General features: G+C 49.6%; 9 protein-coding genes across 12 annotated transcripts; 5 read left to right on the forward strand and 4 right to left on the reverse strand.

Annotated features, from left to right (window-relative positions):
- Position 1: 1 nt before the first annotated feature.
- FOXG_06240 (uncharacterized protein) lies at positions 2–1286 on the reverse strand. Its single transcript, XM_018384811.1, has 3 exons — positions 987–1286; positions 704–913; positions 2–639 (listed from the first exon to the last, which is right to left on the reverse strand). The coding sequence occupies exons 1-3, from the start codon at positions 1200–1202 to the stop codon at positions 220–222; spliced, it is 846 nt and encodes a 281-aa protein (XP_018241969.1). The 5' UTR covers positions 1203–1286; the 3' UTR covers positions 2–219.
- Positions 1287–1383: 97 nt separating this feature from the next.
- FOXG_06241 (uncharacterized protein) lies at positions 1384–3201 on the forward strand. The gene is made up of 2 exons (XM_018384812.1): positions 1384–2387; positions 2442–3201. The coding sequence occupies exons 1-2, from the start codon at positions 1574–1576 to the stop codon at positions 2954–2956; spliced, it is 1329 nt and encodes a 442-aa protein (XP_018241970.1). The 5' UTR covers positions 1384–1573; the 3' UTR covers positions 2957–3201.
- A 243-nt stretch (positions 3202–3444) lies between these two features.
- Positions 3445–5504, forward strand: FOXG_06242 (uncharacterized protein). The gene has a single exon (XM_018384813.1). It carries the CDS (start codon positions 3688–3690, stop codon positions 5194–5196), a length of 1509 nt encoding a protein of 502 aa, XP_018241971.1. The 5' UTR covers positions 3445–3687; the 3' UTR covers positions 5197–5504.
- Positions 5505–5691: 187 nt separating this feature from the next.
- FOXG_19207 (uncharacterized protein) lies at positions 5692–6456 on the forward strand. The gene is made up of 3 exons (XM_018399406.1): positions 5692–5835; positions 5887–5988; positions 6045–6456. Exons 1-3 carry the CDS (start codon positions 5823–5825, stop codon positions 6080–6082), a joined length of 153 nt encoding a protein of 50 aa, XP_018241972.1. The 5' UTR covers positions 5692–5822; the 3' UTR covers positions 6083–6456.
- On the reverse strand, positions 6213–7845 carry FOXG_06243 (uncharacterized protein). Its single transcript, XM_018384814.1, has 3 exons — positions 7379–7845; positions 6680–7323; positions 6213–6628 (listed from the first exon to the last, which is right to left on the reverse strand). Exons 1-3 carry the CDS (start codon positions 7608–7610, stop codon positions 6521–6523), a joined length of 984 nt encoding a protein of 327 aa, XP_018241973.1. The 5' UTR covers positions 7611–7845; the 3' UTR covers positions 6213–6520.
- A 94-nt stretch (positions 7846–7939) lies between these two features.
- Positions 7940–9040, forward strand: FOXG_06244 (NADH-ubiquinone oxidoreductase 20.8 kDa subunit). Of its 2 annotated transcripts, XM_018384816.1 has the most exons (4): positions 7940–8076; positions 8183–8410; positions 8508–8640; positions 8694–9040. In XM_018384816.1, exons 1-4 carry the CDS (start codon positions 8057–8059, stop codon positions 8832–8834), a joined length of 522 nt encoding a protein of 173 aa, XP_018241975.1. In that variant the 5' UTR covers positions 7940–8056; the 3' UTR covers positions 8835–9040. The 2 variants fall into 2 exon arrangements, with proteins under 2 accessions (XP_018241975.1, XP_018241974.1); XM_018384815.1 differs by having other exon boundaries at positions 7988–8410; positions 8694–8947.
- Positions 9041–14791: 5751 nt separating this feature from the next.
- Positions 14792–17767, forward strand: FOXG_06245 (uncharacterized protein). Of its 3 annotated transcripts, none has more exons than XM_018384818.1 (5): positions 14792–14960; positions 15037–15594; positions 16091–16765; positions 16817–17124; positions 17173–17767. In XM_018384818.1, exons 3-5 carry the CDS (start codon positions 16131–16133, stop codon positions 17238–17240), a joined length of 1011 nt encoding a protein of 336 aa, XP_018241977.1. In that variant the 5' UTR covers positions 14792–14960; positions 15037–15594; positions 16091–16130; the 3' UTR covers positions 17241–17767. The 3 variants fall into 3 exon arrangements, with proteins under 3 accessions (XP_018241977.1, XP_018241978.1, XP_018241976.1); XM_018384819.1 differs by having other exon boundaries at positions 14886–14960; positions 15146–15594; XM_018384817.1 differs by lacking the exon at positions 14792–14960 and having other exon boundaries at positions 15572–16765; positions 17173–17760.
- Positions 17768–18651: 884 nt separating this feature from the next.
- On the reverse strand, positions 18652–19588 carry FOXG_06246 (nicotinate-nucleotide diphosphorylase (carboxylating); the record flags this gene model as incomplete). Its single annotated transcript, XM_018384820.1, has 2 exons — positions 18652–18728; positions 18781–19588. 2 exons carry the CDS (start codon positions 19586–19588, stop codon positions 18652–18654), a joined length of 885 nt encoding a protein of 294 aa, XP_018241979.1.
- An 843-nt stretch (positions 19589–20431) lies between these two features.
- FOXG_06247 (uncharacterized protein) lies at positions 20432–21426 on the reverse strand (the record flags this gene model as incomplete). The annotated part of the gene is made up of 2 exons (XM_018384821.1): positions 20432–21171; positions 21234–21426. 2 exons carry the CDS (start codon positions 21424–21426, stop codon positions 20432–20434), a joined length of 933 nt encoding a protein of 310 aa, XP_018241980.1.
- Positions 21427–23090: the final 1664 nt, after the last annotated feature.

Genomic DNA, 23090 nt, shown 5'->3' on the forward strand with positions numbered 1-23090 from the left:
CCAGTAGACTACGACACAAAAATGATAATAAACGGGCTTTTCCTTTTCAATGTCAGTTCGTGGAAATGTACAGTTGATTGAGTGGTTCCTAATATCCCAGTATCCTTCTATGAGTTAATGATTCTGGTGTTACAGTACTTTTACATCACCCGCAATATCTGCTCATCTTACAACCCAACCATGGATGTTCTTTTTACGTAGAGCCAAAAAGTCAATGCTCTATTTCTTATCCCAGTCCTTCATATGGTCCAAGATAAGCGCTGCGGCCTGCTGCGGCGAGTGTTGTCTGCCCAATGCCTCAACGAAATCGCCATCCGGGTCCATCAAGTAAAAGTAGATGCTGTGGTCCACCAAATAGTCCTGTCCTGGCTTGACGTTCTGAGGTGTGCTGAAGTAGACGCGGTACTTCTTGCAGAGCGCCTTGATTTGGTCGTACGTGCCGGTCAAACCGATGAACTTCTCATGGAACTCGCCCAGGTAATCCTTGAGAGCCTTGGGTGTGTCACGGGCGGGATCGCAGGTGATGAAGATGGGAAGAAGTGCACCCGGGGCCTTTTCTTCGACGATATCCAACATGGTAGCCATCTTGTCGAGTTCTTCGGGGCAGATATCAGGGCATCGAGTGAACCCGAAGTATACCTAGTAAGAATTAGCCATGAAACATCCTCGTTTTGAAACTGCGAAGCTCGTTTCCTTGACATACCAAAGAGTGTTTGCCCTTCATCATCTCACTAGTGAATGGCTTTCCATCCTGATCGATCAACTCAAAGGTTCCTCCAACTTTTGGTCGGCCCACGCCCTTGGCCGCCTCAGCTATTCTCTTACGCTGCATGCGCGCCTTTTCAAACTCAAAGTACCATACTAGCAAGCCGCAGGTACCGACGAACAGAATTCCGGCCTTCCAAGAAAAGGGCTGTTGTGCATTTGTCAGCTCATTGTTTCTTCAGACACCATTGCATTTCTCCCCAGGACTTTTCTATGCGTACCCCATTGCTATATCGGCTCTTGGCCTGCTCGATGGTCTTGTATTTCGTTCGGCGCTGAGTGATGGGCTGTCTCGACTGGATTGGCGCTCGTGGGAGGGTTGGTCGGAGCTGCTTGGGCTGAAGAGCGCTGCTGGACAAACATCGCTGGCATTGTCTTGTCGAGAGAGATGAGAACACACCCCTCAATGCTCTTGACGTCGTGATCGAATTCGACATGGTGAACTGACTCTAGGCAAGAGTCGATAAACTCATGCAAAAGCTAAAGAATCTACTACGTAAACTTACATCTTTCGATTGTCACAACCTAGGTAAGCTCCAAAAAATACATGGTCCGGGCTTTTACCGGGTTTGTCGATTCCGCCTTAGTCATTCAGCCTATCAACCACTCACTTCTCCCATCTCCAACAGCTTGTCACTTACACCGAAGTTTCAATTTCTGTTTTTTCGATTAGCTTAATAAACTGGCGGTGCTTATATTTCCCTTGCATTACCTGTTTCTCAGTCTGTTATATAAATCGTATTGTGTCAAGTGACCACAGTAATTGTATATAAGGGGCAATACCTGCCAACACTGTCAACACTCCACAATGGAACAAACCACACCAACAATAGGACAAAGCGAAGACTCTCGCTCTGAGCCCTTTGAAAATGACACAAAGAGCGAAACGGTTGCCGAGAGTACCCCTCAGCCTCCGTCAGATGCCCACCCCGCCTCCTCCATCTCACCTTCACATCCTCCTTCTACATCTGCAGAACTTTACAACATGGCCGCTCACACAGCTTCAAAGAAGAAAGGCACCGCTTCGGCAGTTAAGAAGACGCCTAAGCGATCAAAGAAAACGGGAGGCCCAAGGGCGGCGAAAAGAGCCAAACCCGCGCGGTCAGGTTCCACTGGAGATGCCCATGAATCGGCAGGATCCGAACTCGAGGAGTCCGACCATGGACCATATTGCCTATGCCGCGGAGCAGACGACCATCGGTGGATGATATGCTGCGAAAATTGCGAGGATTGGTTCCATGGAGAATGTATCAACATGAACAAAGAGATTGGCGAGAATCTGATCGAAAAGTTTATCTGTCCACTCTGCACAAACGAAAGCCTCACAACGTTATACAAGAAAACATGCGCCTTAGGCGGATGTAAAAAGGCGGCCCGAATAGCCCAGGAGGAGAAGAGCGTGTTCTGTTCCAACGAGCATGCACAAACATGGTGGGAGCGCATGGTAGCCAAGCTGCCCAAGGCAAAGGGGAAAGGAGGAGTAAACGACCAGCTTACCCAGGAGGAATTCATGGCGCTCCTTCAAGGTGGTCTTTCAGGAACTGACGAAGAAGGGCTTTGGAGGCTGGTCAAGGCACCATTTGCAGGCACAGAGTCAAATGGGACAAACGGAACTGAGAACGGTATGTCGCTGTCGTTTCCTATCTATCACGCAACTCGGCTAACAAATATCACAGAAAATCCCGATCAGATGCACCTCTCTGCTGAGGAGAAAGAGTATCTCGAAAATGCAGCTGCAGCACGCTTCCACTTGGCCGAGGAGACAGTTCTCTGCCACAAAATGCTCACCCTTTTGGAGTTCGCACACGAACGACGGCAAGCTGCAATTACTGCCGGTCGCTTCAAGGAAGATATTTGTGGATATGATCAACGTCTCGACAGTATTAGTGCCCGGGACGCTTTTGAGGCGTTTGCAAAGTCACCAGAAGGCGAGGCTATTTTCAAAGCGTCTCAACTGAGCGATCCTCTAGGCGAAGGCGACGAAGTTCGCGGTATGTGTGAGCGCAAGCGTTGCAAGATTCATAGCGGATGGTATAAGATGCTTTCATTGGGTCTCAAGCATCAAATTCGGGAGATGGCAACACAGGCCGATGAGGTTGGAGAAGAGGAGAAGGCTATGCGCCAGGCCGCGAAGGATAGATGGAGGCGGAAGCAGTCAGAAAAGAACTGGGTTGAAGTTCTGGATGGTTGAAAGCTGCTGCTACTCAGGCGTTGCTGGCGTACGCGGGATACTGCTTATTGTCGGGTGCTTAATTATGTCACCATCAAGCCACTATTATAGAGACCTTTTCAAGCAGTTTGGCAGTTTTTATGAAAGGAACTACAAATATCTACTGTCAATCATGAAATCATGAAGGAAAAGTCCATTCGCACCTGAATGCAAACGTTGTACCTTGTCCATAAACTACAGCATACAAATTTATAATTGTTGCAATCAAGAGGGATCGGCTGAAAGGATTTATCATTGAAGGATGTAAGTGAGCATTTCTTGGTCTCAACCACATTCTAACATGTACTTTCAATACACTTATCCGCTTTAGCTGGGGCTCAATTATTCTTCTTTAACTGTCGCAATACCCTAATGAGATAGCTGTTAATATTCATTCGTTTATCAGAGCGCATCGAGTTCATACCTCAAGGTCCATTCCATTAAGTTCTGGAGCTAAGCGGACTACTATGACCGCCACCACCCCGCAGTCAGGAAAAAAAATCCTTGTCTCGCCGACCACCAAAAAGTTGAAAAAACATTTGCCTGCTTATCAAGCAAGTAACAACTGGAAACGAAAGGGAGCGCCCATCAACTGCGTTACCTAGTGCATATTTCTGATTCTCTTATTAATACTCATTCCTGTTTTCTATACTTTCTATCGCTCTCATCGAATATCACTCATCGTACCCTCGTCATAAAATTACCCCGCCATCATGTCGTCTTCTAACCCCCGCGATCAAAAAGAGCCTGTCGACGAAGAGCTCGAGGAGGATATGCTCGCCGCGGAGGATGCCGCCGAGGAGATTGTCGACGACGAGGACCTGGCTATGGACTCCGACAATGAGGAGATTCTGCTCCAAAACGACTCCATCGGTTACTTCGACGAACCTAAAGACTCTCTCTTCACCATCGCCCAGCATCCCAAGTACCCCTCCATCATCGCGGTTGGCGGTTCAGCTGGCCAGGAAGATGATGCTCCCGGTGCAGGATGGGTCTTCAACACAGCCTCTGCTCAATCGCGACCTCCGCTTCCTGCTAGTTTCTCGAGCGACCCCGCCGCAGACGCCCTGAAGAGCACCCAGCTTCCCTCGTTATTTAGCCTAGATGGCCACACAGACTCGATTAACACACTCGCATGGACTCTGCCTCAAGGAGAGGCCCTGGTCAGTGGTGGACTTGACGGAAGGTTGCGCGCTTGGAAGGCAACCATCTTGAACGATGGTTCAGTCAAGATGGACTTCCTTGGTGAGGCACAGGAGGTGCCTGAGGTCAACTGGATTGCGCCATGCCCATCTTCCACCAACCCCAACACCATCGCTCTAGGCGCTTCCGACGGTTCGGTTTGGGTCTACACAGTTGATCCTACAGATAAAGCCAATCCTCTTCAGATCGTTCAGTCCTACTTCCTCCACACTGGTGCCTGTACCGCTGGTGCTTGGACGCCTGATGGTCTTCTGTTGGCTACCATCTCCGAGGATGGAAGCTTGTACGTCTGGGACGTTTGGGGTGAGGCTACTGCCAAGAACCTCGTTGGCGACAACGGTATGACTGCAGTAGCTTTGACTGCCGAGGATCAGCGTTTCGAGGTTGAGGGTGGTCTCTACTCGCTTGCCATTGACCCCAAGGGCGCCTTCGTTGCTGTCGGTGGTGCCACTGGCGCCATCAAGATTGTCTCTCTTCCACGACTTGCATCTTCCGGACCTCAGCCCCAGGCTCGTCCCCGAGCTGGAGGCAAGACTACTGGTCAGTCAACGGCGACCGCTGGCGGCCAAATTCTCGCCGCACTACACACCCAATCCGAGAGTATCGAGTCGCTTGCTCTCGTCACAACGCCCAACACACCTCCTTCCACCCTTCTCGCAGCCGGCTCTGTGGATGGCTCTATTGTCGTTTACGATGCCACCCGCCGCTTCGCCGTCCGACGGCACATCTCTGGCGCCCATGAGGAACATGCCATTGTCAAGCTCGAGTTCATCCCCAACTCATGGCAACTGACCAGCTGCGGCATGGACGGTGTCGTACGCCGCTGGGACCTCCGAGGTGCTGGTGCCACAAACCCCAACGCTCCCGCAACAGCTGCTGAGGCTGGTCTGCAAAAGGAATGGAAGGGCCACCGTGGTGATGGAGAAGGTGGCGGCGTCTTGGGCTTTGTTCAAGGCGAGACAGGAGAGAGGATTGTCACCGCTGGTGACGACGGTGTTGCTCTAGTCTTTGAAGCATAGTGTTTGAAAAATCAAAGGTTTTGGGAAATGGTATATAGAAGGAGAAAAGCGTACTTGGAAGTTGTTTCTGCTATCTTATGATTACAATGAATAGAAATAGGGATGATACCCTGGATATTGGTTGCTACGGCTTGGTGGCCTGTACTTTGTGAAATTTTGAGTCCCAGCATATGGCTGGTCAGGTTCATTAGGATACCCATGTTGACCAGAGAGGAAATCCGATGCGTAGCTGCACATGTGTATAAGTGAGCGCATTCGTTGATAGGAAACGGGATTACAATATGAAAGGCGATGAATTTATTGATCAGCAGATGGATGTCTTGAATAGTTATATCTACTATTTAGTCAAGTCAACATATAATTGTCTTGATGGATTATACGTTGGGAAGGCAAGGTGATCAGTCAGTGGTGATGACATAGCCTGCTTATCGATAAGAGCTGCGAGTTCGGATCCATCAATCGCAGTGTCTGATTGGCCAGCGCTTTTTGGAATCTGAACCGCGCTTGTTCAAAATTCTTTGACCCATGACAGCGAAACGAGATAGCATCATACCCGAGTCTATTTAGCTATCAACGAGCGTTGCCCGTCAACCAAACACTTCTTCTTCGCTTAAACTACATACAAAATGTTTGGAGGATGTATGTCGAACCCCAATTGAATTGTCGAACATCAAAACTGATCCATCGCAGTCGCCCCCCCTCAGCAGTCTCAGGAGGAGATCCGCGCTCTTGAGGCCGATGCTGCCTTTACAGTCCAAGGTGCCATTACCACTGCTGTCCTCCTCTACCTCTGTATGTTTGAGGAATTTTCTTGATTTGACATGAGTGGTGCTAACGATGTTCCCCAGCTCCCTTCGCTATCGACCTCGTCGGCAAGATCTTCTAAATACCAATAACACCGTTTACGACTATGAATCTGTCCGTGTTGTCTTTGATAGTGTTATGAGCCTGCAGAAATGCGGTCGATGGTGCTTCCGCCGCGCCATGTACAATAGAACCGGTTTAGATGGGACGGGCGGGAAGTCATGATTAATCTGTAACAATACATATCCCAAGACGTGGTAAAAGCCGCGCAGCAACATTGCTCACGAGATCAAAATGCACCATATCCGTTCCCAGTTCATAAACCCAATAGAGGTATCACTTGCTGTGTCGATATTATTCTTAGACTTTACAAAGAGTTACGTTTCGTATCCTATGACGCCTAGGATGAATACCCAGTCCTGACTCCAACTCTATGTCACCAATATACATCCTAACAAAAGACAGTTGCTCCGTCTTTACCACCTTTGTCGCTAAACCGTGTGCCCTGATTAAGTTCCATCTATTTTGAGTGCGGGTTCCTGGTCTTCTCCCACTCTGCATAATCTGTCGATAGAGCCTCGAGCTCTTTCTTGATATGCTGGATCTGCTTCTCATAATCCTCAAGCACCTAGAAAAGAGTTAGCTGGTTTGTTTGTATCGCGGTCGATCCGTCACTTACTCGTTTTGCTTTGGCTTCTCGCTCTGGATCAATGCTCTCTCCCTCAGAACCGGTAGGCTTATCCAGCTCCTTGCTGAGCTGATCAGCATAGCCTCTCAACACAATAAGTCGGCTCCATAGTTCTTCCTCTCTTGCCCCAACAGCAGGGTCTTGAACTTCTCGCTCCAGAGTCTGCAGGCGGCTGCTCAGATCATCCTCATCACCACTCAGTGCGTAGCCACGGTTGCGGAGCACTTGTATCCGCGCAGCAAGCGCTAGGCATCTTTCACTAATTGTTGTCTGTCGTCGACGGGCTGCGACAGCGCGAACCTCAGTTTCGAGCTCGTGGCGCTGAAGAATGGCATCCAGGCTGCCGTTGATCTGGTGGAGACGAGTGTTGAAGTCGGCAACGGCGCGCTGTTGCGTTTTAAGGCGGTCGGCAACGCCAGCGTAGCCGGAACAAAGAACGGGCATGAACCCTGGGGCTGGCTTGTTCTGCAGGGCTTCCTCCCATTCCCGAGGGTCTTCGTGAGGTTGAGGCTTGTAGTAAGGAACGTGGCTCTCATCAACCTTGTTGTAGAAATAGTATTTGAAGACGCAGTTGGGGTTCGCAGGGTCCCATTTCTCGGTAACAAGCTTCATTTGCTCCAGAATCGGCTTCTGGTCTATACAGGGGTCAGTCTTGCGATGTAGGAGAACAGCTCTTTCTTGACAACATACGCGGTGTTTCCTTTCCAGGCTGCCATAGCGAGTTTGAAAGCTGAGCTTGCGATTGAGATAGAGCTGGCATCTGTTGCGGCTGTGGTTGCTGGATCGATGCGCCGAGTGTGTTGCCTTGTTGCTGTTGTTGAGGCTGGCCTAGACCGAATCCTGTGCTCTGAGTCGGCGCAGTTGTCTGAGCGGGCTGCGACTGCCCAAACAGCGAAGGCTTAGCCTGTCCGAAGAGCGACATGGTTGGTAAATGGTGTTGCGTCAGAATCCGGAGCTGTCAGTCGGCAAGCTAAGCTTTGATTGATGAGATTCCTTGCCGAGACGGAACCCGGGCGAAAGAGGTAGCTAGTAGCTCAATATGAGATTAATTCCCGTTGTGCGACTGTATAGTCGTCGTAGTCAAGTTTTATCGGGGGCTGTAAGACTGAAAATGCGACTGTTTGATTGTTTGCTGTGTTTATTTGGCGGCTTAAAATTATTGGAGCTGAGCGACGCGAAAACAGAGCTACGCTCACCTTGGGCCCCGTTGCAGCCTTGCGCCCAGCCTCGCTTCACCGAACCACCAATCACAGTCAGCCAATTCCTACCTTACGCTACCAAATCCTAGCCGAACGACCTCACATAACCACTTCCGGATTCTGGAATCACCGCAACGTTTGACGACGAGCTTCGCAGAATACCGGCATCATGTCTACCCGAAGGCCCCAGTATGTTCACTCGACAGCTGACTTTCTTACCTTTGCTCTGGAGCTCCCAGCGGATGCAATTGAGTTCTATAACAGCTGATAATTGGCTAACTAATCAATCCATCAGATTCTCCCAGCAGGTGCTCATTGACACCACTCCGTTGCCCGCCGATATTCCCGCCGTCAAGGAGGTCGGTGCCAGTTCTGCCCCTCTCCTCTCGGCCTCCTTCTTCATCGGCGCTCGATGCCGCGACTACAATGACGATTATATGCAATGCAAGAACGAGAACCCTGGCCGAGGAGAGCTTGAGTGCTTGAAGGAGGGCCGACGAGTTACCCGATGTGCCTCCAGCGTGTATGTTATCTAAGGTTCAACAGACCGTATAGTCTGATGGTCTTCCTGAAGCGCAATTAGCTTCAAGGCTGGGGCCAGCCACTGACATGATCAACAGTATCAAGGACATCAACACCCACTGCCTGGCTGAGTTCCGCAAGCACTGGGAGTGCCTCGACGACCGAAATCACCAGTTGTGGCAGTGCCGTCCTGCTGAGTGGAAGCTCAACAAGTGCGTCTACGACAATCTGGTACGACAGCCATGGTCCATCACTGTAGATGAAGGTTCTAATACAAGACATAGAAACTCGAGAAGAAGATCCCCGATCAGCCAACGAACTCGACCCCTGTTCACCTTCGACCAAAGCAGATCTTCGCTGATGTACGCATCGGGCCTGGAGATGGCAAGCCCTTCGTTCCGGGGCAGGAGGATGCGCAACAATAGAGCGCTGGAATCTATTAAGATCGAGGTTCGGTCATGTATATTTGTTGATGAATCAAAGAGAGAATTACCAGCTATCAAATCAAAATCCGTTTGCTCACATGCGGTATTATATATCATTGACTACTAAGCTGCAGGTCCCATATCAAGTTCGATGCAGTCTTATTCACTCCATTCACCAAGCCAAGCAATATATTGACTTACGGTGACATTTCATACATCAATCGGTATCTCGATGTCAATAGCTGCTACCATATGATATTGTTATGGCGGCTTTCAACCCGCTATGAAAGCTCTGGTTCTCAGCATATCATCTAACCTCACGCAGATCAAGCTTATCAACAAAGTTACTGGTCACAGCATTGCAGTCCCCAAACGTAACAGAACCTGCAACATCATGCAGCGAGCCTTGAACGCCTGATGCACGGCACTCCAAGACATTTGAGAGAAGTCACCAACAACACTGCAGTTCGGCTAAGCGGTGGAGCCACAATTCGGTATGTCCTTTTTGTTGTGATCTGGTAAAGACTACATGACGAGATCGACATTTGATGGGCAGAGGTATATGATTACGATGCATGAGACCGGCCGACAACATCTAAAGGAGCTGCCGAGGTCACCGCCACGCCGTTTTAGAGCGACCAACACGGATTTTGGCGAGATGCCGGAGGTCGGACTCGTAGTGACCAAAGGCATTTGATATGCAACAAGCATGCTCCTTGAGCCGCATGTATGAGGATGGTTACAACTTTGAACCCTAGAGTAGGGCCTTCTTGTCGGTGACTGGCCCTCAGAGTCGCACAACCTCACATATGCCCCAGACCATGCACATGATCATTTCTGTGTTGTTGGCCTTTTAGCCGGGGCTTTTGTTTCGGCTTCATTTAGACTCGTTCAGGCAGTGTAACTGTTGTCATGCAACGAGCCGTTTCGTTTCAAGTAAAAGTCGATCAGCAGAGGGGACGATTGGCTTGGTGTGATGGGCAGAAACCTAAGCTGGAACCGACATATATACGCTGTGAGGGGACATACGGCGGAAACCTGCTTTTCTGGCTGAGTAGAGGCTCGTATATTAAGCGAGGCACATAAATTAGTAGTTAGGCTCTTGATACTGTGAATTGAGCTTGATATGGCCAAACTCAAGTCTATTCAAACGGGCTTCATACTTAAGCTTACTATTCCCTCTGTAGAGTAGGAACCTTTGGCACAAGTGCATAACAGTTAGGCCAGAGCTGACCCTTGCATCATCACACTTTGGGTGTCTTGTTTCTCGATTTTCGGCGCTTGTGCGCTTCGTGAAACAAGAAACGGGCCTTTCAAGCGCCCATGTTTGATGTTCAGAATGGGCCACGTTGTTGGTTGGCTGACATCATCTACACCCCCTCTGGCCTTCATAAAGGCCGCCAACAAAGAAACAATTATGAGAATCTTGTCTTGGTTTTTTCTCGGTGCCGTTTTAGAGGGGTTCACGAGATTGTACGAGTTTGCTTCGAGAAGTCAGGGCACGGTTGTACCATGTCGTGGTCGCATGTCGCCGAATCGATCGGCCCTGTCTTCAAGCGACGTAGGTAGTATCACAGTGTCCGAGGATCACGGTTTCTTTTCTTTGTGCGGCATCGATTCCTAGGGGTTTTGTGTTTGGTGGTGTACTTGTGTAGTGGTTTGATCGACCTGTCCTTTGAACAGTTGACCTCGAATATCACGATTCAAGTGATGATGCCAAGGTTGGTGTTGTTCCGCCGTCCCAGTTTCTAACTGGGAGAAAGACGGCGAGATCAGATAATATGGGCAAAGTATCACAAAGGACCCTTGGTTTATTACAGCTCGATCAGTGTGGAGACCTATCGACGACGTTGTTGAGAGTTTGTCACTCGCAGCGACAAACAAAATTCATGAGCCCGAATCATCTAGTGCACCTAAGTTTACGAGCCTGGCTATGTTCTTTTTCATCCTGCTCGAAAACTCAAGTCAAAGGAAACTAGTTTAGGGCAAGTAATTATTGTATCAGTGATTTGGAATGAATCAGACCGTCTCCTGTAGGGTAGGTGTGTCAACTCGGAGAAGGATGAAGACATATTGAAGTTCTGTGAAGCTTGTACCAATCATAGAAAACATCAGTTAAATAAGAACTTAACGTCAAGAGTGAGCGCGCGTGCTCACTGTGGCCTCCATGAGATAAACAAGACGTAAAGTCTCAATCCCTACCACCACGTTGCCTGTGTTGGAGGATCAGCAGGCCACTCAGGTCGCTACGACAGCGCCGGTAATAGCAGCGGCATTGAATATACGAAACAGTGAGTATAAGTCTGGACCCGAGACGTAGGATAAAGGGGGACACATTGGAAGGGCCTTGCTTGCGAGAAGGGATATCTCGTCCCTTTGTGTGAAGCGGTGACTGAAGTGGTAAGATATCACGCGTGACAGTGAATGAAGGAGACATGTGGAGAATTGAGGACTAGATCCTAGGATAGACCCAGGATATCGGGTACTGGATGTAACGAGAAGCCAGTCTAGAATGATCTGTGCTTTCATGTGGACCAAGATCGATCAGCAAAGCGGCTTGAAAATTCCAGCTACATTGCTTGTTCAGATCAAAGTTTGAAGGCTGCCAATATCTATATCGATGCTTACGTATATCTTCAGTTCAGTGATGTTAGACCGTAGAACTTCGGCCTCTATTTGCAGATCCTAGGCCCGGAACCACCGATCATCATCGTCTACAGGCTTGAAACTCGATAGACGAATTCGGTGCCGCCGGTGACAAGGCTGGACTTCCTAATTGACTCAGCTCTAGGAGATCGGCCACGTAATACAGAGTCCTCGAACTCTAGCAGAGCCGCGAGTGAACTAAATATTATGGTTTTGGTTTAGAAGCGAGGATAAAGTTGTTCGAGGTGCACTGAAGGAATGAAGTTCAGCGCCACCGTGTCGGATGCTTTGGTCAATGGGAATCACTGGTCCCTTTCCTGTTAGAACATGGAGAAGTTGTGGATTGCGTGTCATGCCATCCAAGCTCGGAAGCCAGTCTTGAGTCGCTGTGATCGACTCAATGGTTTTAAGACAAATGCGTTGATGGCTGAGCTCAATGTGTCTAAGGGAGGAGTATATACGTGCTGAGAGGGGTGTGAGAAGTACAACTTAGGTAGAAAGAGGTAGGTAGATTGATAATTCATGAAATAAAGTAGTACGGCTGATCAAGGGATCATGTGTATGTTAACAAAGTCGGACTCCGATGATCAACGACGATCAGTTTATTGTGTCAACGTTTTGAAAGCAAGCCATTGACGATATGACCCGGAGGTAGCTACCAACTTCGAGTTGTCCTAGTGTTCGGTTCTGGATATCGATCGTCACCCCAACCTACCCTAAAGTCCATTGTATGGGAGGCAAGAAGACTTAGAATCAATATCCTTAGCGATATAAAAATCTAGACCAGTTTAGGATAGACTTCGTAGGTCTCTAGACTAATTATTTTTGGCACCTTTTTAAAATGTCAGAAGTTTTCTTGCTCCCCAACGCCATCGAATGAGTATCTCTAGCTCTGAACTATGAATCAGAGGCAATCATTCTGTGACACACCAATCTCCTCCTACTGTGGAACTGTCCAGGGTGACATACAGAGAAGCCAACGACGAGCCGAACTGTCCGTGGCCACGAACGGAGCAGGCTTTGCTGGGTCGAGCCAAGCTACAGAAGAATGACGGCCCGCGAAATCGAGCATGTATTCGATTATTCAAATGACTTGCAAGGATGGCTTGGCATTTGCCAATTTAACATCAAGCGATGAAATGTTCTCAGTATTTGGTAATATCAGAAAGGAAAAGTGAGGCCTTGGATGGGAGATGAAGAACGGAGCAGAAAGGTCACCTCTAATTAGCTCAGTTTCAGATATGCTAGAAGCGCATGGGGAAGAAGAGAGCCGGGTTTATTAGCGGGTTTTCGGACATGCAGCTGCAGGGAAGCCCCACAACAACCCGCTACACCACCCTTGAATAGCTTGTTTGATGGAGATGAGGTCGACAATCACCACGTTGATTGGCCGTGTCCATCGGAGATGGATCGTCAGAGCACGCGCCACATCGACATCTGCAAGGGGCAGTGAAAAAGGGGTGGAGAGGTACGTACTTCCAATCAACCAATTGCTCAGCTCAGCTTGCCTCTTACAGAATCAGAATCAATGCGATGGATGCGAAGAGAGATGAAGGCTAAGGCCAGGTAGGAATGCGTTTCGTATTTGTTAATGCTGACATATTGTCGTTTGATCACATACAAACCCGTGCGTGCGTGCGTATGTGTAAGTGTTGGTGTACGACCCGGCATAATACATACCCTCACCGTTAACACGATCTTGATCTCAATCGATGGTATCTAGGTAGTATTACTTCCCGTCAGGTTCTAGTATGACGCTGCATCCGGAAGTCAATGGACCCTCAAAATCTACGGTGTAAGTGCAAAATGTATTGACTCCAGACACATCCCCATAAAGTTACGGGTCAACACGCATGTGGTAAAATGCTCACAATTGAAATTGACCAAACCCGGGGGGCTTGAGGCTTGGTTTTGGCTTCCGAGGTGGCTTTCATGTCCACGCAAGCAGGCCAAGCTTTGCGAAGCATTCTCTCACCTTCTACTCCAGCATGATCACCAGTGGGGGACAAGTGGGGATCATTTCGACAGGAAATGATGAGCAAAGAATCGAGCTTCAATCGAGTCTGGACTGTTGAACTCGACAAGGTTTTAACACAGGAGCAAAGTCAATCGTCTCGTTTAGGTAGGGTATGATGAGACCGGGGGATGGGATAGCCCGGCACTTGAAAGGAAAAGAACCGGATATGAGATGAGGGGATGGATGCTACGTCAATGAGCAACACCAACACCAACAGCCTGCCTCGCCACTGTCAAACCCAGCATCAAACGCCCAACAGCCGAAAACACAGCCAGAGCTGAGATGACTGGTAATTACCTTGGGCCAGGGCCAGGTCTGTTATGATCTGAACCAGTTGATTACTCTTTTCCACTGTGTTTGAGCATAGCAAGGGTCCCAATCCTGGATCATGTGTTGATTTGATTAGCTGCCCGCCTATGCAGTCAATGCTGGCGCTGCAATGCAATGCTGCAATGCTATCCTGTAGAAGCCAAATCTTTGTACGTAGATACCACGTAGATATGTGTGATCGTCGCATTGAAACCGATATGTTTCTACCAAGTCACTGGGTTGCGGTTATGATGTAGGTGTTTGTGGTATAGTCGATCAGCGGCAGTCGTCGGGTTGGACAGTTGGACTGATGCGTGGTGTCACAGTAAGGTATTGGAAGTACCTAAATGCAGGTACCGTCCAGTCTTTCATCAGAGGCGTCAATGCTGCGCACACAGGCAAAAGGGGATCGAGTAAGCCACAAGTTTCATCATCGTGGCTCAAGGCCCGTGCGTCTGCCGTACGCCGAAGATATCGTCCTCGAGGCGGTTGCTTTGCGCTGTGAATAATAGTGCGAGCGTTGAGTTATTCAGTCAATAGCTGCAAAAGCGAGGATTCTACAAACCATTCGAATGATAGACAGTCAATCAATGCCATTGGACATGTATGCAACTCGGGCTGGACTTCAATATCACAGCGCTAGACGTCAAAGCCACGCTCATCAATGCCTCCCGTCCAGTTCAAGGCACTGGACTGATGCATGATTCGTTCCTGGGCGCCTTGCAGCATCCATTCCCGCCACATTTCTAGCGCCCAGTCTCACGCACCCCTCCACTGGCTTGAGGCACTAGCGTATTCCAGCCCGCGTTCCAGGGGTCATTGTAGCAACTGCCCTGCCCAGGACAACAACAACAACCTAAGAGACGCAGGCAGGAGGAAGGCCAGCAGTCGGGTGTCACTGTCAGTGCCAACTAGTCACTCTGTCAGTGCTTGCCAACTGCGACGGCCCTTGGCAACGCACCGCATTGTAGTCAAAACATTGGCAGCCTCATCTCTTCTTGGGACCTCCCTTCACTTTCCCTCAAAATCAACTTCATTCTCCGCTTTCTTTCTTTTCAACTATCCACTATTCACGCTCACTTTATTCGCATTTCACACTCATTCGTTCGTCTTGCACTAACAGCTTCTCGCTGTTGCCGCTCTCTACTCTGATAGTAAGTTAGGTTCGTTCTCGAACGACACCCCCGGCCTCGTCCCCTGCACCACGCCCCAGCTCACACTCGATTGCAGGCTCGCGAGATCCCCAGATACCCCCTGCAAAGCATCCAATCAATACCGCACCATCTAGCCAATCGCCCCTGGGCTAACAGTGGCTGTCCGTCTGCGACCCGCCGAGCAGTTCCTTTTAACGTCGTCGTCCGCTCCGAAGCCATCTCGACTCTTCTTCCCTCTCCCTCACCCCCCTCCAAGAGTCTTCGTCGAACGATAGCAGGGCCTGCCACTCCTTTGTTTGCGTGTCTACGACATTGCAGTCCACTCCTTCAAAACCAAAACTTTAAAGCCAAGCCTCCGGTTGAACCGTTGATATAGTCCCAAGACCTCCCTCATCTTCTTGACCTCACCTTTCGGTATCGCAAAGCAAAGTTGATCAAGTCGTCCTTCCTTCGGTTCATCCTTCTGTCACTCCTTCAATTGTTGAACTTCAGTCGTTGTTCAACCACACCAAAACTCTTTTCGAGACTCCTAGACGGAATCTCAACTTCAGCAGTGCTGTCAACCGCTCACCAGACTGGTTCTGAATCAAATCCAACGTCAACCCCATCTACAGACACTACCCACCACAAAAAGGTAAGCATACTGTAGTCTGAACCCTGCATTTCTGTACCTGCATTCATTATCTGCGTCCGCCCTCTTTGTCTCGCCTTGTTCTCCACCAACCCCGGTCTTTGAGGGAGTCTTTATCGACATCTCCTCCCTTTCACAACACCGACTCGGCCTTGTCCTCGACAGAACATCGCCGAAGCAGAGCCATGTCTTTTGTCACCATCGATAGCGGCAATGAGTCCCTTTAGTATTCAGCAAGGGAAATCCCTTCAACTCGATATATCGATGTTTACTTCATCTTATTTCACACGAAATTGTCTCAACACCAAATGTCTTACACGTTCTCGTCCAAACATTCCCCACAAGAAACACCATTCCACCCTCGCTACATCTTAGCCTCGTTGCATTCATCAAAGACACGGAAACAGCTATTGCCAAGCGGCATTGGTTTGACGTTTGCTCAACTGAAAACAGCCACACCTAATACCTCTCAAGCTTATATAACTGACTCTATTTCCAGCTCACCCCATTCCGTCTTGTGTGTCTGTTCACCGATCACCATGAAGGCGTCTATGTTCCTCCTCGGCGCTAGCGCCATCTTGGCTTCGGCCAGCCCTATTCGAAATGATCTCGAGAAGAGAGAGATTGAGAAGCGAGAGATGAAGACCGAGTGGGTCTACGAGGTTGTTACCGTCACTGTTGTTGCTGGCGACGAGCCCGAGACCACGGCTCCTGCGGCCACAAAGCCCACTGGCGTTGTGTTTATGGAAGCCCCTGCTCCCAAGTATACAGCTCCTTCAACCACCAAGGAGGCTGCGAAGCCCAAGAAGGTCAAGAAGCCTGTTAGCAAGCCCTCAACCACCAAGGAGGCCCCTAAGGTTACGGTCGTTACTGTCGAGCCCCAGCCTGAGTCTACTAAGGAGACCGTCTATGAGTCTCCCGCACCCGTCGTCGAGAAGCCCAAGACTACCGTCGAAAAGGTTGTCGCTAAGCCTACCAAGGCTGCCGAGCCCAAGGTTGAGGTCCCTGCTAGCGGCGGTGATGACCTCTCTCTGGATGGTGCCTATAACACTGTTATGCTTGCCTACCACAACATCCACCGTCTTAACCACTCTGCCTCTGCCCTTGAGTGGGATGATGAGCTTGCCGGCTACGCCGAGAACACCGCCAACGGTTGTGTTTTCGAGCACGACATGTAAGTCAATAACATGTGTGAATAACGAATTGATGACTGACATATCTTTAGGAAGCAAGGCAATGGCGGCTACGGCCAGAACCTCGCTTCTTGGGGTGCCACAAGCGACATTGATGGCCTCAAGAATAAGGCTGCTGCTGGTGGTATTACCAACCAGTGGTACAACAACGAGATGGGCAACTGGGCTTTCTATGGCCAGGAGAACCCTCCTGCTGATATGAACATTGACCTCTACGGTCACTTCACTCAGGTTGTCTGGAAGGACTCCACGAAGGTCGGCTGCGCCACTGTCAAGTGCCCTGCCGGAACTGTTCTCAGCTTCCCCTCTTGGTACACCGTCTGCAACTACAACCCTCAGGGTAAGTCCCATCCGTGTGCTGATGATGCAAACATCGCTAACTTTGCAGGTAACTTTGGCGGCCGTTATGGCGACAACGTTCTCAAGCCCAAGGGCGAGAAGCGCGTTACTGTCTAAGCTCTGAGCTCTTTGATGAACGGATATGGCACGCTTCTACATCGTTCGCGGGTATGAGGAATCCCGGCATGTCTTGGTTGGCAAGCACTCGTATCTAGTGAGGTGGCAGAAGACGTAGCCCCCTAGACCACGTCTACAGCAACTGTTTCCTTTTTCTCTTCATTTCGATTCTCAATGTACGTTACGCATCATCGTACTTTACGATCTTCTTTGCTCAACATGGGGCCACCTGGCCAACTTTTCTTCTTCTCATGGTCTTGACTTTACATGCCTGGCGTCTATGAAAATGATATCAGATAGGGATTGAGGGCGCGTAAGGAATGAGGATTAACGAAGAGTGCCTGTGCAAGTTCTTTCAAACCGCGTTGTCTCTTCTTTTCATTGCCTGGTAGTGAGTCATGTATGAATTGACTCTTATCCACGGCCGTTTTGGGGTTTTACAAAAGGGTGTTTGATGAATGCCTCCTGCAGACAGTTGCATGTCGATAGACACAAATGGCACCAAGATTTTGCCAAGACATTCCCGTTTGATTCGAAAATTGTGATGATGTGATAACTTTCAAGGCGAAGTCATGCCTACTTGACTATGCCATTAGGCTTCGTCAACTCATCTGCCTCCTGAGTTTATGATGATACTGATTATGCTTCGAATATATGTAATAGACTTGAAGTATTTATAGAAGGTAAAGAGTGCATAGTAGCCCAAGGGATAGCGTAGCTACGGGGTCTTGGCCCTCGTCGTGGTCACGCTGTGTCCAAGGCATGCTCAAAGCTCCATTTCTCTTACTCAACTCTCATATGACGAGTTGATTAAAGCTCGAACGCTGTGCTGAAACATCACGGTACAGAAATATCTCCATGTATGAACAAGGAACGAAAGACGACTGAAGAGATTGGAGATCGGAAGTAAAGGAGAAGAAATAGTCTCATGGTGTGGGCGTCTTTTGGCGTCACCAAACCCAAGAGTTGAGGACTGGCCAGTTATGTTTGTGCCTGGTGACTCTGACATTTGAATCAGAGATTGCTAACAATGGCACAGGCCTGTCGAAAGGGAGATTCATCTTCGTCTTGCTTACTTCTTCACCTCCAACCCTGCTTTGTATATTCTATCGACGAGGAATTCAAGCAGCGTGATGTTATCACGTTCTGACACCCCCAAGCTCCTGAACAGGAGAAGCAGACATCTTTACAAGACGATCTTTCAAGCCACCGTCGGAATAGAGGACCAAACATGGAAGCTAGGATGGCTGGTTTTTGACTATCGATGGTGGAGATGCTTCCGAGGCAGATGAATATTATCAAGTTGTTCATGTGACACATGGAAGTCTACAAAGTCAGCACTCGACTTCGAGTTACCGACAGAACGGATCCTTAGTTTTCGTGGATATCAATATACTTTTATTATCTTGACCTAGTGCTCGATCTTGAGTGAGAAATCGATGTGCGGCACTCCCTGATGAATAGAACTTGTTGACAAAATATCAACATCTATAATATGTTAGCATCGGCATGCTCGTCAGAAAGCCTTCCAAGTACTCACCATTACACAAGTACGCCTCAAAGTTATCTTCCTGAAGTCCACCAGATGTCTCAAGCAGGAAATGCCTCTTCCCTTGCCATCGCTCCTTGAGACTTCTTGAAGCAACCTTAACACCATCACCAGTGAAATTATCCAACATAACCACATCGGCGCCAGCCTCAATGGCCTCGTCAGCCTCAGCCTCGCTCTGAACCTCCACCTCCACTTTCATACTGAAGCCACCGACTGACTTGGCAGCCTTGACAGCATCGGTGATACTGCCTCGGCTCCAGACGTGGTTATCCTTGAGCATGATCATGGCGCTGAGATCCATTCTGTGGGCATCCGCGCCACCGACTAGCATGCCGTACTTCTCAACGAGGCGGAATCCCGGCGTTGTCTTTCGTGTTCCTGCAATCACACCTGTATACCCCGCCTCACGCGCAATCGATACAAGTCGCTGGCTCTTGGTAGCGACGCCAGAGCATCGTGCAAGTGTGTTCAGAGCAACGCGCTCACCGAGGAGAATTCCGCGGACAGGACCCTTGACTGTTGCAACTCGATGCTTGCCATTGCTCAGGTCAACAGCTGCTCCCTCTTCAGCATGCCACTCGACGGTGCAGCCGCACTGCGTAAAGACCTCGTCGAAGAAGGGTCGGCCGGCGATGATGCCGCTGGATTTACCCCAGAGGGTAGCGACACGGGGACCGTCACCGACAACGAAGCCGGCGTAATCGAACGAAGGCGTATCCTCAGCTAGCCAAGCGGTTACCGAGGTTTTCCATGAAGGAGGGAGAAGGTTTGCGAGGTTTCCTTGAGGGTGAGCCATTGCTTCGAAGTTGAGGCCAGCAAGTGGTGATGTGAGGAGAAGAGGGCAAAAGAGTGGAGGATTAGCGGCTTAAGAGGTTGTCAAGAGGGTATGTAGTAAAAAAGTGACTGGTGTTGGCGGCAGTTTTCAATTCCATAGTCCCGGGTGCGGTATGGCGGATAACGGGAGGATGCGGGGGACACATCCGACCTCCGACCGGAACAGGTGGGGGGTGGGGTTCTCCGGATGCTGCCGGCTTAGCCATTCTCACTCACTACAGGCCAGCACGTGGAAATCATATCAGTCTGCGGGAACATCAGAAAGCCAAGGTGCCTTGGCTACGAATAGGAGATACAGCGGTGTCGATGGTCATGTTTGAACAAAATAGTAATGCATAGTATGTTCCAAGTCAGAAATGGAAAAATCTACCTCTCATGACCCTCTCGTCCAACTCCCAATTGAGAAACAGTAGAACAAAAGATGACCCGCCTGATGCACCATGCATGAACTGAATGAAGATAAGAGAAGAGAAGAGAAACGAGGAAAGGAATTATGCATTGCGTACAGAAATAGTAAATGAGCCGGGACCAGGCTGCCAGTACCAAAGACGAAAAAACACCCCGACTGTGAACCAACCCGCAAAACATGACCTATAAAACAAAACAAGAAAAAAGAAACACGAAAAAAGACCGGGTATCAAACATATGCGCTCAGTCGTCGAAACCATCCTAAAGCTCCTCTTCCGTCGTTGCCGTGGGGAATTCGTTGCAGACATGACCTCGTTTCTTATGTCCATACAACGTCTACATCTCTTTCCATCATATCGTCTTCGTTCGTCAAGTTTGGTAATGGCAATCAAGAAAATCAACAGCATTTCTTGCGCTCTTTTCGATCCCAGCCGTCTGCTTGTGTCTGCTCTTGGGTTCCCGCCTGCTCGACCGTAACGGCGGGCGAGAAACCTGGCGAGAAGAGCCAACTTCGACGATCGCGGCCTACTCGGAAACTCCCTCGTGCGTCTGCACCCGCAAAATAGCCTCCGTCCATGCCGGCTTCGTAACCTGGGGTACCAGGGATGGCAGTGGCCATTAGAAGGGCCTGCTGCATCTTGCGGTTCTGCTCAACAAGCTTGCGTGTGACAACACGAAATACTTCCTCGACACCCTCTCCTGTTTCGGCGCTGATTTCATGACAGGCGTCCCAGCCAACTTCCTGTGCCCAGAAACCAGAGCTACGCTTCGAGCTGGGGCTCCGAGGCTCCATAGACGGGGGAGACATCGCCTGGCCACCTGACATAGGCGTCGGTACGTGGTAAGGGGTTGCGGTCGGAGGTGGCGTGCTGCCCATGCCTGGGGCAAGGTTCTCAGCAACGTATGCGATACAACGTTCGAATGGGACCTGGCGGGCTGAGGGATCGCGGGCGACAATGTCGGCTTTTGTACCGACTACGTGAAGAACGACATCGTGAGGGAGGTTTCGTCGAAGTTCCATGAGCCATACACCCATATCGGCGAATGACTGTGCGTCTGTGATGCTGTAGCAGAGGATGCAGGCGTTTGCGCCGCGATAGTACAGGCGGGAGATAGAACGAAAGCGTTCTTGGCCGGCTGCGAGTTGACGTTAGCATATAAGAGAATAAAAACTTGTTTGGCTCCTTATCAAAACCAACCTGTATCCCATATCTGAAGGCGCACAACGGTATCGGAGTCAGAGTCAACGACGCGCTTCGTGAGAAAGCTGGCGCCGACGGTAGAAGTGATCTGAGCCGGGTTGAATGCGCCCTTGCAGTATCTCATAACCAGAGACGTCTTCCCAACGCCCTGGGCGCCGAGGACGACGATCTTGGCTTCGAGCGACGACATTATTATTGGTGATGGTCGCGTCGTTTGCCAAGAGGGGGGAGGGGGAGTTTGGGACCTCCCTCTTAGAAAAGGACGAAGAGAATGAAAGGGGGAAGAAAGAAACCCGAGGCGCACGAAAAAGAAGGGAAGAAGCAAAAAGGAGAGAGAGAGGAAAGAAGAAAAGAAGCTGATGTGGTTGAAAGAGAGGAAAGGGTAAAAAAGATAGGCGCAAAAGAAAAGAGGGTCGTGGGTTCTTGTTGGTGGTGTCGGTATAGCAAGGTAGCTTAACTCTTTTCTTATTGTGAAGGATGCTTATTTGAATTTCATGCCTAGGGGCGTGTAGACAATCGAGGGAATCTCGGGCGCAGAAGTTAGGGCATCGATTACCGATAATGCAGAAGCGATTTTTTGAGAGGTAGAGTTGGCGTAGAATGATCGATCATGAGCCTAGAACTGGGAGCTGAAGGAAGAGACACAGAATGAGTAAACCCGACGTTGAGCGGCGGCATCCGGCGATAAATGGTTGACAGTGGTAACGAAGTCAACAAACAATGACAATAGTAATTCCAAGTATCTAATGAGTCAAGTATATTAGGCAGCAAGCGTCAATGGAGATCTTGTAATCATACTCGATGCGATTAACCTATAGCTAGCTACTCGATGTGACAGGGCATAATGTAAGGGAGTAAACCCATTTCAACGTTCTCTTTTCAGAGATCTTTAGGAGATCTGTAGACATTGTCCTTAGATCCGTGATATCAACACCAGAGGTCATTCACTCACTCAGCCATTCCCCCCTTGTCGGTTCAGGCGCCTCTACAAGGCCCAGTCCACTGGAAATCCGCTAACCAACCCCGCTGAAACCAGAACGCACGGCCTTCCAGGAGCCTCAGGTCCGCTGACGACATGCGCTAACGGCCCAGAGGCCTTCACGTGGCACAGTCTCTACGTCATCTCTATCCACGAGTCAACGGCTTTGTCCCTGTCCGATTGTCAGTTGAGGATCCATATTCTCAATTCCAGCGATCAAATACAGCTATATCTAAGGCACCTTAGCTACATAGGTATCATCCATCAACGCACACAATCGCCGTGTAGCGAGTGGCTCGAACGTTTTGTCTTATCATCACCAGACTTCAGGTACCACCAAAAGAAACACCAAAACGACGTATCTGCAAAAGTTCCAGTTCTGATGTGCGCATTCCTCGGCTCAATTGTCCTCACCGCCATCCTCTCCAATCTCAACTTCTCTCGAGCACAGCCTCTCGCTGTAGTTATCCCGCACCTATTCCATCATACATGACAATGGGAGCGGTTCAATGACAACTAACCAGCCAACCAGCTTCTCGATAGGCACTAATACGCGGGGGTCCGATTGCCTACATACAGTAGTCGACCAGAAAATTGCTCAGATTGGGCGAGAAGCGAGTCCATCGGTTATTATCCACATGCGGCTGGAGCGAACCAGATCGGCATTGCAGCCAGATGCATACCATGGCCATGGCCATGACCGTATCCCCGGTCAAATTGCGAAATGACACAGCTCGGCTGGGAGAACTGTTTTCCGTGGGAGGAGTACAGAGTACCGAACGATCCCTTTTCTCAACAGACCGGAAACCACGCTCCTTTTATTATGAAAATCCGGATTCTCTTTGTTTAACGGATCTACTACCCTCATCAAATCT

Source organism: Fusarium oxysporum, chromosome 2 (assembly GCF_000149955.1).
Source record: "Fusarium oxysporum f. sp. lycopersici 4287 chromosome 2, whole genome shotgun sequence".
Taxonomy (NCBI): Eukaryota; Fungi; Ascomycota; class Sordariomycetes; order Hypocreales; family Nectriaceae; genus Fusarium; species Fusarium oxysporum.